Raw genomic sequence first — 14526 nt, forward strand, 5'->3', positions numbered from 1 at the left:
TAAATGATTCTGAGTTAAGAAACATGGCTGATGATGCCCAAAAAATAAGGGCAAAACATGTCCCATTAATAGAATCAACAATAATGTAAAGGTTCTAATGTGGAAAGAAAATATATTGTATTGAAAAGGTGGACAATTTTCAAATAAAAATTAGATTTTAATATTATACTGAAGCTCAATACGGACCAAAAAAATTAGATTCATAACTTGTAACATACAGCTAAGTCGAGCACCTTCCAAATCTTCCCAGCCCAAAGTTTGCAACTTTTTTGTAACACTACTCTTTTGTCAGAAATCACCTGGAACAAATCATGCTGTTTTCCTTTGGATCTTGTCTTGTTGTCATATCAAGTAACCCTGGTGCGAGTCCCATACACTGAAACCATACTCTAATTGGGTCTTACCAGAGACTTATATGCCATCTCCTTTATATCCTTATTACAGCCCCTAAATATCCTCATAGCCATATTAAAAGATCTATAACCTTTCTTTACTACCTAATTAATGTGATTTCCTCAACGAACATCACCCCACCAACACAGTAACTAAAGCTGAGAGGACTTTTCCTTATGTGAGGACTTGCAGAATTCAGAAGTATTCAGTCAGCAGTATGTAAAGGCAGTTGGTTATAAGGATAATGCCCATTTTGAGGAGATGACTAATACTGGCGAACTACTAAAATGTACCTGTGACCATAAAGAAATTTACAAAATAAATAAAGTGAAAGCTAGAAAAGCGGCTGCGATTGATGTGATTTCTGGAGATATACTAAAGGCAATGGTATGGGTTATAGTGCCATATATGAAAGACTCATTTGATTCCTTTTTTTTCTTGCTAGTGGCTTTATGTCGCACCGACACAGATAGGTCTTATGGAGACGATGGGATAAGAAAGGCCTAGGAGTGGGAAGGAAGCGGCCGTGACCTTAATTAAGGTACAGCCCAGCATTTGCCTGGTGTGACAATGGGAAACCATCTTCAGGGCTGCTGACAGCAGGATTTAAACCCACTATGTCCTGGGTGCAAGTTCACAGCCTCTAACCGCACAACAAACTCACCCGGTGGTTTCCCATTTTCACACAAGGCACCTTAATTAAGGCCACAGCCGCTCCCTTCCCACTCCTAGCTCTTTCCTGTCCCATCGTCGCCATAAGACTTATCTGTGTCGGTGCCACGTAGAGCAACTTGTAAAAAAAAAAAAAAATTCAATTAAATGTATGTGTGCCATACAACATGCTAAGAAACAAGATATAGTCAATTTTTTTACCATGTTCCTTTCCACCAATGTAGAGATCGACTGGCATCAATTCAGCAGCCTGTTCTTTGGAGAAAGGCTCCTTGGTATTGTGAGGATTGAGATAGCGCAAGAAATACCACGATGAATCCACAAACGTATCCATCGTGTCAGTTTCACGAGTGGCATTACCGCCACACCTTGAGAAATGAAGAAAAAACGAAAATGAATCTTTGAACACACAAGAATAACTACAAGTAGTAACTGGTGTTAACTTGGAAAGGAAAAAGGCTGTAAAAAAAAAAGCTATAAAGATACTATGCAAAATATATGACAATATATAACACGCAGACATGTGACAGCAACTGATTCGTGCATCAAAATCACAATTTCCAGCATTTCTTGTGATGGGTAGCTCCCCTGTTCATTAACAAGGGTCAATTCTGCAACAGTCTTATAAATATTTTCTGGGCCAGTTTTATTTTGCCCATCCTGTACATGTAGAAAGATTAAGAATATCTATGAGAATGCCAAGAGTCCAGTCAGAACACCATAAGGAATGACAGATAACTTCCAAATAAAGATGGGATTAAGACAAGGAGGAGTCCTGTCTTGTCGATACTTCTTCTCATCACAGTAATGAATGAAATCTAACACAGTGATGTCATCATCACCATCATCATCATCGGTATTGACAAAATGAGAGTTATGCTCTTAGTAGATGACATACATGAGTGAAAAAAGTCAAACATCAAGTTCGGGAACAGACTAATATCTGGACAGCAGCAGCCAAGGAGTATGGCCTCATTTTTGGCCCGAAAAAAAAGAAAAAAAAAAAAAAAGTAAGGTGATGGTTATGCAAAGAAATGGTCACCCAACAGGACACATTCTTTTGAAAGGAAAACAATGGAAGACAAGAACTAAATTCAAATATCTTAGCAGCGTATCAAAAACAGGTTTCATAGATGGGGGAGTAACAAATCAAATTCAATATGGATGAGACTTTTATCAACCAAAATATGCCTCTAAAATTCAAGAGAGCTATCAACTAAATCCATTTCTGACATATGGATGTGAAACTTGGATGATCAGGACAAAAGAGGTGAGCATAATCCAAAAGCTGAAATGAGACTGTTTGGAGAAAAGTCAGAAAAATTAGACACAACAGGATAAGAAATACAGATATTAGAAACATGGCTCAAGTTGGTGCGTTACTGGACACAATAGTGTCTTCCAGACTAAGGTGGAATGGACACATATCTATGAATATCTATGAGACACGTATCTATGAATATCTATGAGAATGCCAACAGTCCAGTCAGAACACCGTAAGGAATGACAGATAACTTCCAAATAAAGATGCGATTAAGACAAGGAGGAGTACTGTTAATACTTCTTTTTATCACAGTAATGATGATGATGGATGATGCAGATTGCCGAGGGAAATGTTCAACTTACAACTTGAAGGCAAGAGACCAAGAGAAAGGCCCAGAATGAGTGATAGAGAAAGAAGGAATGTCTGACATCGAGATGACAGGTGGAGATTAGCACACCTTTGAAACTGAATGAAGACAAAGAATAAAAATTGGTAGAGAGGCTTCATATGCTGACTCATCAAATAGATGGCATGACAATGGATATGATGATTCACACATAGTACATGATAATCTTGTGTATAGTATACATCCCCTACTTTACAGATACGATTGTGGTGAAGAATAATGTATTGGAATCATGTTGTCTGCATAAAGAAGAGAACAATTCTGGTCATTTTTGTGAACAGTGTTTTATTATGCATAAAGTAGTGGAATAAGGAACAGGCAGTAGTTAGCATTACCTCCCAGGTTGTATTAGGCTATATAGTAAAAACTTCAATAGGGATTTGCAAACAATGAAAACTGTGAAACAGGATTCTATAGTATTAAGTTATAGCTCCTTACTTGGGACATGTGGTGTTCAACCATTCCTTTGCTTCCAGAAGAGGAGACCTCCCTTTGCTGACTAGTTTGTCGATGACTGGTAGAACAACTGGCAACTCGGAAACTGGCACTGGTTGTGGACCACACTTATTACAATGGACAATGGGAATTGGAGTGCCCCAATAACGCTGTCGAGAGATTAGCCAGTCCCGAAGTTTAGAACTTGTTGGATATCCTCCAAGTCCACGCTGACGGGCGGCTTCACATATTCTTTCTCTTGTAATGTTAACATCTTCCCCAGAATGAAGGGCTTGTGCATCCTCTTCTGACATTGAAGAAACAGGAATTTTGGCAGCTACAGCAAACAGTCTGTCAGACTCACACACATCTGGTATGCCGAGATGGACATCTGTTCCAGGAACATAGTTTATCATCTGATCAGTGACAAATATTGGTAGAAATTTGCCAGTAAATGGGTTGCAAGCCCAGACAGACAGTTTTTGAAACAGCTCATTAGTACTAGATGCATCACCTGATTTCTTTTCCATCTGACCTAATACACTATTTGGGGTGACAGCAATGAAACTTGCAGCATAAATTAACTCTGGTTTATCAGTCCACACAGTCAATGTTCGTTTATTGTTCTCTACATTTTCACTTCCACCTCTATCTTCAAGTTCAAACTGTATATTTGTTCCATTGCATTCTCCAATCCAGTGTTTCTGTATACTGGTGATATCCCTCCAGTTTTCAAGAACTGGATCATCCAATCCTTCCACGAGAGATCTGAAATAATTTAACATTTTAAATCACATATGAAATTCATTTAGACAAGAAACAATTGTGCATGTAGACAAGCTTCAGGTACGAGTGATTGTGCAAACAGAACTATTTGTATATACCTCAGTGTATTCTTTTTCTTTCTTTCCATCTCTCAGAAAAACCCAGTTTACAAGAAACACAAATTTATCCATCAGATAATGTTATAACTGATAGACCACCATGGGATGGCCGTGATTACCGCAGTGGCTCAGGTGCTAACTTCCCACCCGAATGACCAAGTTTTGATTCCATGTTGGAATTTTTACCTGAAAAATCATGAATTGTCAGGAAGGTCATTCAGTCTTTAACCCATGGACAATACCCAAAATGTCCTAGGTGTGGCTAAGCGATCCCACAAATATCTGGGATATGCTGAAGAAAACATGCCTGAGCCCTTGTCAGAATGGTCAATGGGGTGGTCTTCACTTCAGAGGGTACTGGGTTCATTGCTCAATTTCCAGAATTTTAGCCGAGTCTGGTTAATTCTTTAGCTCGGGAACTGGGCGTTTGTATTTGTCTTAATACATGCCTTTTCATTTATATGCAATGCACCACACTATCAACCATCCAGAACCTCAATAGTGAAAACATCCCTCCACACAGGGTTAGAGTCAGGAACATAAAATTGGGCCATGTTTACATGACGTGCTGACTAGGAAGAAGCCTGGGAAAGAAAGAGAATATCGTGAAAAATCAAGCAACCCAACTTTATAGCCATAACAGTTACTAGTAGGTGAAATATTCTCCATGCACTGATATTTGAGTGTTGGTGTCATGTACTGCTTAGAGATATTTTATAATTCTTACAAGCTATATTTACAGAAAATAAATCATTTTAGTTAGCCAATTTTATTAGATATTTAATTGCTTTAGGTCAATGTAGAAAATTTTATCCAGAGTTCTGCCATAAATTTACACTTTAGTCCAGGTACTTGAGCAGCTAATTTGAACTAATTATCACATTCAGCACAGTGATGCTACATTACAACACACAAACTCCAAATTTCAAATGTGATCAAGATTCTTTGGATTGAAATGTTATGTTCAATAACGGGGTGCACTAGGGAGTGGTGATGAAAGAATAGGAGCTGGAAGTCTAGTAAGGATGACGTAAAGTTGTTAGTGTTAAAACTGTAAAGAAAAGAAATTTTTTGCTATTTGTTTTACGTCGCACCGACACACATAGGTCTCATGGGATAGGAGAGGCCTAGGAATGAGAAGGAAGCGGCCGTGGTCTTAATTAAGGTACAGCCCCAGCATTTGCCTGGTGTGAAAATGGGAAACCACGGGAAACCATCTTCAGATCTGCCGACAGTGGGGTTCAAACCCACTATATCCCGGATGCAAACTCACAGCTGCATGCCCCTAACCATACGGCCAACTCGCCCGGCAAATACAGTAATTTATTACTTATATATTTACTAGATATTATAATAGGAGTTGAATCATGGCTGAGAAGTAATATTATGGATGCACAAAATTTCTCAAGGAACTGAATGTTTATCGTAGAGACAATACAGGAACAGTAGAAGGGGGAGTATTCATACTAGTGAAAGAAGAATTTGTAAGCTTAAAAAAAGTTAAGGATGAGAAGCGTGAAATCCTAGGTGTATGGCTCATCTCTAAAGATAATAGGTAACTTGATGTTTTCTAGGTGTGCATACCTGGAAGGAGAGCTTCCACTGAGACTACTGGCAAAAATGAGTGCAACTGGTCTAGACAAAAGAGTGACTGAATGGGTTGCTATATTTCTAGAAAATAGATCTCAGAGAATTAGAGTAGGTGAAGCTTTATCTGACCCTGTAATAATTAAGAGGGTAATTCCTCAGGGCAGTATTATTGGACCTTTATGTTTTCTTATATATATAAATGATATGAGTAAAGAAGTGGAATCAGAGGTAAGGCTTTTTGCAGATGATGTTATTCTGTATAGAGTAATAAATAAGTTACAAGACTGGGAGCAACTGCAACGTGACCTCGATAATGTTGTGAGATGGACAGCAGGCAACGGTATGTTGATAAACGGGGTTAAAAGTCAGGTTGTGAGTTTCACAAATAGGAAAAGTCCTCTCAGTTTTAATTACTGTGTTTATGGGGTGAAAGTTCCTTTTGGAGATCATTGTAAGTATCCAGGTGTTAATATAAAGGAAAGATCTTCATTGGGGTAATCACATAAATGGGATTGTAAATCCCTACACATGGTTATGAGGGTATTTAGGGGTTGTAGTAGGGATGTAAAGGAGAGGGCATATAAGTCTCTGGTAAGACCCCAACTAGAGTATGGTTCCAGTGTATGGGACCCTCACCAGGATTACTTGATTCAAGAACTGGAAAAAATCCAAAGAAAAGCAGCTCGATTTGTTCTGGGTGATTCCCGAAAAAAGAGTAGCGTTACAAAAATGTTGCAAAGCTTGGGCTGGGAAGAATTGGGAGAAAGAAGACAAGCTGCTCAACTAAGTGGTATGTTCTGAGCTGTCAGCGGAGAGATGGCATGGAATGACATTAGTAGACGAATAAGTTTGAGTGGCCTCTTTAAAAGTAGGAAAGATCACAATATGAAGATAAAGTTGGAATTCAAGAGGACAAATTGGGGCAAATATTAATTTATAGGAAGGGGAGTTAGGGACTGGAATAACTTACCAAGGGAGATGTTCTATAAATTTCCAATTTCTTTGAAATCATTTAAGAAAAGGCTTGGAAAAGAACAGATAGGGAATCTCCCACCTGGGCAACTGCCCTAAATGCAGATCAGTTGATTGATTGACAGTGACACAGAATTATTTGGTAAGATAATCAGCTATATGTGGCACGACACAGAAAGGAACATGATTGTAGCTGGTGATCTCAATGTACCAAATGTTAACTAGAAGGTAAGATATTAGAATCATTCCGTATTGACGGTTTTCACTTTACAAGGGTGAAAAATGAGAGTATCCTCCTAATTCAATACATCATATATTCCATCATTAGACGGAGTAAACAAATTCAAACATGTTTCGGCTCGTTTGAGCCATCTTCAGTGAAAAATGAGGGGGGTTGAAATAATTTACGTAATATAAGTTAAAAAATGCCAAAAAACATAATGAAGGAGCGAATGAAAAAACAAACACAAGAGAGCCTAGACGGAAACAAAATTAGCACAAATATACAATATTTACATCAATATGCGGAGCAAAAAACGACTCACTGCGACAAAATTCATTGAAACAGGTGTTAATTTAAAATAATAATTGAAACTAAAAACTGTGTTAACCTAAGAAACAAAGGAATGAAAAACAAATGATGCAGATGGAAATGAACAATAGTAGCACATGGTGAGGTTGTGGACCTCATAGTTTACAAAATATTGGTTTTGTAACAATAACAAAACAGGTTGAAATCACTGTCGAAAATCATCCTTGTAGAAACCCATCACATCAAATTGGTCAGGAGGGGAGCAGAAGCAAACATTTTTGAGAAACCAAGCCTGATATACCGTGCAGGCGAAAAGCCTGTGACAAGGAAAAAACACCGATGAAATTTAAAGCTTTAGAAACAGCAGCATTCTCAATATCTTCTCAATCTAGCGGTCCCTTTCTTGATTATTGTTTCATAATGTTGGCTGGTTGTTTTGCCTTATTATAAAGGGTCGGAGGGGCAGTGACATAAAATTGAGAAGCTGTGTTAGGTAGATGACAGATGCGTGGTAAACTGTAAGTGATCTAGTGGAAACCGTCACTGAAGTTCTAATCTGTAATGGAAAAAATGAGGTTGTGTGAGAAACGTGGGGTGATAAGTAAAAAGTGTGGAATGGGTGTGAAGAAAGCTTAAACTTACGGTGTTTAGCAGATGGTTGTCCTCTCGAATGGCCTGGCCTTCTCAAAGTAACGGTCTCGTTCGTGTGATCGAGTCTATAGTTGGTTCTGCTGTGTTTGCGAGGATGGAAGGAGAGTCGTTTGGTCGCCACTGAGATGAGATATTTGTGGAAAGCTGCTGGGAAAACTCGAAGAGACCATATTAGAAACACCACAGTGAGAGATGAGCTTAAGCAAGAGCCAATAATAGATGTCATTGAGAGGAGAGGATTGGGCTGGATTGGTCACCTAGAAAGAATAGAAGATGAAAGGAAAGCGAAGCAGGTGTGGCGATGCAGACAAACAGGAAGAAGAACATGTGGGAGGCCATGGATTGAATGGAGGGAGTAAATCTTGAGACTGATCAGGAAATGAGGGAAGACCCTGCGTGATGTTCAGAGTATGACGCACGACAGAAGAAACTTTAATAAATGGCTGAAATATCCCGACACCTAACGGAACAAAGGGAAAGGAGAAGAGAAGAGAAACTTAAGTGATGAGACAGTACAATTGATCACAAAGCCGCTTTTGTATTATTTAAAAGTAATGCAATAGAAAGGAAGGTTGTAAAAGTAAGACTATTAGGCAATACCATATGGTTGATAAGAAAGTTGATAAGTATGATTAGTGGAAAATGGTAAATATAAACGTAAACAGCCTATTTAAAGCAACTGTTGAGGAGTACAACTTTTCTTTTTTGCTAGTGGCTAAACATCGCACTAACACATCAAAGGTTTTTGGTAATACAAGGACGGAAAAGTGATAAGATTAGGAAGGTAGCAGCTGTGGCCTTAATTAAGGTACATTTGCCTGGTGTGAAAATGGGAAACCACAGAAAACCATTCTCAGGGATGCTGACGGTGGGATTTAAACCCACCATCTCCCGAATGCAAGCAGAAACAGATTCCAGGAAGGACATTCTAGGCATCATTAATGAACAAGAGAAGGGTAAAAGAAAAAGAGAGTCTTTGGTAAGAAAGTGGATACCCCTTGCATCTTACAAGCCTGTTTCCTTGAATCCAAGCATCTATAAATACCTCTGTGAATGGAAGGTCCAAGGCCATTAACCATCCCTTCCAGTTACCTGCTATCCTGGCCTCCTTCCGGGTGGGATCAGAGATAAGGAAACAAACAGCTGCATTCAGTCTCTTATAGCAGCAAGACGAGTGAGTTGTGGTAACACGCAAAATAGGACGAAACAGTAAAGTAGTAGTTATAATATGCAGTTTAAACTTACATTTGCAGAAAATAACGGAATCAAGTGTGTGGGAAGAGTGTTTGGTGTAGAAACAAAATTAATTCGCTATTGGTGGACTCCAGGAGAAGAATTAAAGAAAGCTAAATCCATGTGTCGATCGTTACATGGCCCAAAGTGTGGAAAATTTCCCGAGGTTGAGAACGAAGTGCTTGACCATGTAGTGGAACTGAGAAATGATGGCATTGCTGTATCGTATGAAATGTTGCAGATGAAAGCAAAGGATAAAGCAATAAAGCATGGCATTACAAGTGCGCAATTTAAGGGGAGCACGGGATGGGTTGTTCATTTTATGCAGAAAGATGGGCTTTCAATAGTCTGTGAAGATGAATCACACTGACTTTGCATCTACCGTATGATTACACGGACAAAGTAATCGAATTACATAAGTTCATCATCATACTTAGACGAGAAAATGCTTTTCCCATTTATTTTGACAACCCACAAAGTACGACAGTGCATACAAAGGGTGCAACCAGCATTTTAATTAAAACACCAGGCGTACAGAAATTACAGTACACCATTATGCTGGCAGTTACAGTATATGATAGAAAGCTACCACCCTTTGTCATTTTCAAAAATAAACTTTGCCAAAAGTGCAATCTTCCAGCTGGCATCGTCATTCAAGTGCAGGAACAGGGTTGGATGTCAGCTGATCTAATGAATGGCTGTCTGAAAGCTATGTGGGATCGATGCCCTGGAGCTTTACTTAAAAAAAAAAACATTGTTGTGGACAGTTTTCAACGCCATTTAGCACAATCCGTTAAAAATGAAATGCCTCGTCTCAACACCGTTCATGTCATAATACCAGGTGGGCTAACATCAATTTTACACTCACTAGATGTTTCGGTGAATAAACCATTCAAAGATTGATTATCTCTGCCAGTTTTATGGGGAATGAGTGGCATTTAGCTCCTTTGAACTGACAAAAAGGGGCAGCCTTAAGAAACCCAGCTTCGAACAATTGTACTCTTAGATTCTTCAACCTTGGAATTGGATCAAGGAATACACTATCGCGAAGAGCTTCAAGAAGACTGGGATATCTAACGTGATGGATGGCTTGGAGGATGATATCAAGTGGGACAACACGATAGATATGAACAACTCTGCTGATGAAGATTATCTGTATATCTATTACATGTTATAAACCTCATTTTAGGTCCGTATTGAAAATTTTTTAACAGTTCAACAATAATAAAGGTGTTTTAATTTATTCCACCTATTCAGTACTTATATTTTCACTTATAGTTGTTACATAATTAAATTCTTAGTTACATGGGACATGTTTCGCCCTCAATTAAGGGCATCTTCAGCCTAAATACAATAATCAAAAATACAACTAAATTAAAAGTGGAAGTTAAATACAATCATCAAAAATACAACTAAAATAAAAAGTGGAAGTTAAAAGTTTAGTCTGTTATTAAAATTCGGAACAATAAAAATGTGAAAAATGATAAAATAAAAAGATGCTAATGGAAAACTGTCTTATGATTAAACTATAATCTTGTCGGAGACTAAAACTTCTATTAAAATTCTAATTAAAACAGTTCATATAAAATATTGGAAAATCAAAGTGGTAGTAATAAAAAGCCAACGACATGAGGGCGTGTACACAAGCATAAACTTGATTGTCATGAATACAATCTTTTCAAGGCCGCTGATGAAATTCGTAGCAAGTAAGGCAGAAGCGTCTATTGAAAAATTGTAAGAGGCCGTTAGCACCGGTAGGTAATAAAATGGCTGAATCCTTGCCAGAAAATGTCAACAGATGCAGAAATAAGTTTTCTGAAAGAGAAGGAAAAGAAGAAATAAGAAATTGAACGTAAGGAGAGAATTCAGTCTTACATAATTTTGAAATAGATGAGGACTTACATGTAAGTGGAAGTTGTTATTTGTTAACTACTGTTGAGTTGGTTGCTGCCCGTCTGTTGGCTCTGAGTCTGGTGTTATAACTGTGCTGCAGAGGCGGTAGTGAACTCGGAGGGGAAGGAATAGGGGAGTGCGGAAGGGAGGAGAGGATGGGTGGAGTCAAATGTGACGAGGCTGACAAAGGGGCGGAGTCAACTGCATTGCTGGAAGTAGGCCTAATATCTGTAGGTATGGGAGGAGTATTAGGGTTTGAAGAATTAAATATATTAGGTATCCTAAATTTATTCGAACTAACTGACTTTAATAATTCCGGCATTAATTCATGTAGCATACTTTTATTGTCCGTGGTTTCATTGAGATTCGTTTGCTTATTGTACGTCTGATCTAAATAGATGTATAAACTTTCTAATTCGTTCAGCATTCTTCCTTTTTGTATGTTTCTAATTATCGCTAAGTCTTTCTCTATGGATTCAAATCTGTGACCAGTCTCCCTCATATGCAAACTCATCGCTGAGTATTTCCTATGTTTTTCCGCGTTAACATGTTCCATGTATCTTGTCATAAAATTTCTCCCAGTCTGTCCAACATATGAAAAATTACACTGAGTACATTTAAGTCTGTATACTCCCGATCCTAAATAACGATTCTTATCATAATTAACTTTTTTATGATTAAAGAATATGGACTGGTTAGTATTAGTAGTTCTAAAAGCTATATTAAAATTATGTTTCTTGAATACGCTAGTAATCTGGTGTATAGCTGGATTATTAAAAGTGAATGTAGCATACTCAGTTTTTTGGTCTTTTCTGGTATCAGATTCGTAGATAATTTGTTCTTAATTTTATTGATTAATTTGTTGATCATTTCTATTTTGAAACCATTTTGTTTAGCAAGGTATCTAATATAATTTAATTCTTTCTTCAAATTCTTGGGAGATAGAGGGATTCTAAGTGCTCTATAAATTAGACTGTGAAAAGATGCTTGTTTATGTGAACTCGGGTGTAAAGAGGAATTGTTTATAGTTGTAGATGATTGTGTCGGTTTTCTAAATATTTCGAAATCAAAAGTGTTAACCTTACGCGTAACTGTTATATCTAGAAAATTCAATGAGTTATCGACTTCGTCCTCTCTCGTGAATTTCAAATTAGGTTCGATTTCATTTAATTTATTTAAGATTTCTTGACTATTAGTGACATCTTTGTTTATGATTACAAATGTATCATCTACATATCTCAACCATAAATCTATTCCTTTAATTTTTGCTATTATTTCATTGTGTTCGATTGAATCCATAAATATGTCAGCAAGGATGCCCGATATTGGGTCACCCATTGCTAATCCATTCTGTTTATAAATATTATTGTTAAATGTGAAGTAATTATTGTCTAATACGAACTTTAACAATCTAGTGAATTCTTCTACTTCCATTTTACTAAGATTACTGTGTTTACAAATATTATCATGAATGATATTAAGAGTTTTATCTGTCAGAATATTCGGGAACATATTCACTACGTCATACGAACACATCATCTGGTTTGGAAGTACGCCAAATCCAAGCAAAATGTCACACAAGTCAATGGAATTTCTTAATGGTTGTTTATTGTTAAAAGTGTAATGTCTTTTCAAAAAATTGTGAATGTATTTGGAGACTTTATACGTGGGAGAATTACGGCAATTGATAATCGGACGAATCGGAATATGTTTTTTATGTATTTTGGGCATAGCTCTAGTTTCCGGGAGCCTAGGATTCATATTGACAAGTTTTAATTGTTCTTGTTCAGTAAAGAGAGATGTGGATCTTTTAAGTAAGGCTTTTAAGTTGCGTTGAATTTTAGCTAGCGGATTTTTTGTTACTAATGTGTATTTGTTATTATCAAAAAATTCTTCAGTTTTCTTGATATATGTATCTTTATCCATCAAAACGATCGCACCCCCCTTGTCAGCCTTGGTTACTATAATATTGTCATCTTCAATTTTCGATTTCATGTTTTTTATTGTTTTCTGTTGTTTGGGATCAAAATTGGAATAAATTTCTTTAGCCAGTCTGGGTAATTTCTTCTTTAACTCCAATCTTACTTCGTCTTGTACATCGCGTGGGAGTTTTGATATGTTCGCCTCCGCTTCTGCAACTGTGTTAATGATATCTATTTCTCTATCTTTATTAGGCCAATTGTATTTTGGACCCCTTTTAAGTAGGTCATTCTCTCCTTCCGTAAATTTTACCTTGGTCAAGTTAACTACCGTGGGAGTAACATTGTCCGATGGGCCCTTAATTTGTTCTTGTTTCGTTTGTTTACTACGACGTATTTGTGTGTCTATTAAATGATTCAATTTCTTATTCAATGTATCCTGTTTCTTACTAAGTGCGTATGTTAATTTGTGTTCCATGTGTTGATAAAAAGACTGCCATTCTAATGGGGCTAAATCCTGAGTCACCGCTAAGTGAACGTTATATAATTGCAAATTCAATTTGGATTTTTCAATAGACGCTTCTGCCTTAATTGCTACGAATTTCATCAGCGGCCTTGAAAAGATTGTATTCATGACAATCAAGTTTATGCTTGTGTACACGCCCTCATGTCATTGGCTTTTTATTACTACCACTTTGATTTTCCAATATTTTATATGAACTGTTTTAATTAGAATTTTAATAGAAGTTTTAGTCTCCGACAAGATTATAGTTTAATCATAAGACAGTTTTCCATTAGCATCTTTTTATTTTATCATTTTTCACATTTTTATTGTTCCGAATTTTAATAACAGACTAAACTTTAAACTTCCATTTTTTATTTTAGTTGTATTTTTGATGATTGTATTTAACTTCCACTTTTAATTTAGTTGTATTTTTGATTATTGTATTTAGGCTGAAGATGCCCTTAACTGAGGGCGAAACATGTCCCATGTAACTAAGAATTTAATTATGTAACAACTATAAGTGAAAATATAAGTATTGAATAGGTGGAATAAATTAAAACACCTTTATTATTGTTGAACTGTTAAAAAATTTTCAATACGGACCTAAAATGAGGTTTATAACATGTAATGTGACAGCCAACCAGGCAAAATGTAGATTAAATAAGTTTCTCAATCTGAAAATGAAGATTTGTAAGTTAGGAAAAGATTTAGCTTTTCTTAAACAATGTCTGAGACTAAAACTTGTACCTACTTTTCTTAAATCAACACAACGTAAGAACATAAGCAATCCAAGCCATAATGTAACCCAAAATAAGGTAAATGAATTATGGCTTAAAAATGAAATCAAGGCATATTACAGGAAGAAATCCAAATTGAATTTGCAATTATATAACGTTCACTTAGCGGTGACTCAGGATTTAGCCCCATTAGAATGGCAGTCTTTTTATCAACACATGGAACACAAATTAACATACGCACTTAGTAAGAAACAGGATACATTGAATAAGAAATTGAATCATTTAATAGACACACAAATACGTCGTAGTAAACAAACGAAACAAGAACAAATTAAGGGCCCATCGGACAATGTTACTCCCACGGTAGTTAACTTGACCAAGGTAAAATTTACGGAAGGAGAGAATGACCTACTTAAAAGGGGTCCAAAATACAATTGGCC

General features: G+C 36.8%; 1 protein-coding gene across 2 annotated transcripts in view; it reads right to left on the bottom strand.

The window, feature by feature from the left end:
* LeuRS-m (Leucyl-tRNA synthetase, mitochondrial) overlaps positions 1–14526 on the bottom strand; it is a 144391-nt gene that overhangs the window by 59766 nt on the left and 70099 nt on the right. For both annotated transcript variants that reach the window (XM_067145231.2, XM_067145230.2), the window contains exons 5-6: positions 3174–3938; positions 1267–1433 (exon numbers count right to left, since the gene is read on the bottom strand). In XM_067145231.2, the coding sequence (XP_067001332.2) occupies positions 1267–1433; positions 3174–3938 (932 nt within the window). The remainder of the gene's footprint in view (positions 1–1266; positions 1434–3173; positions 3939–14526) is intronic.

Source organism: Anabrus simplex, chromosome 4 (assembly GCF_040414725.1).
Source record: "Anabrus simplex isolate iqAnaSimp1 chromosome 4, ASM4041472v1, whole genome shotgun sequence".
Taxonomy (NCBI): domain Eukaryota; kingdom Metazoa; phylum Arthropoda; class Insecta; order Orthoptera; family Tettigoniidae; genus Anabrus; species Anabrus simplex.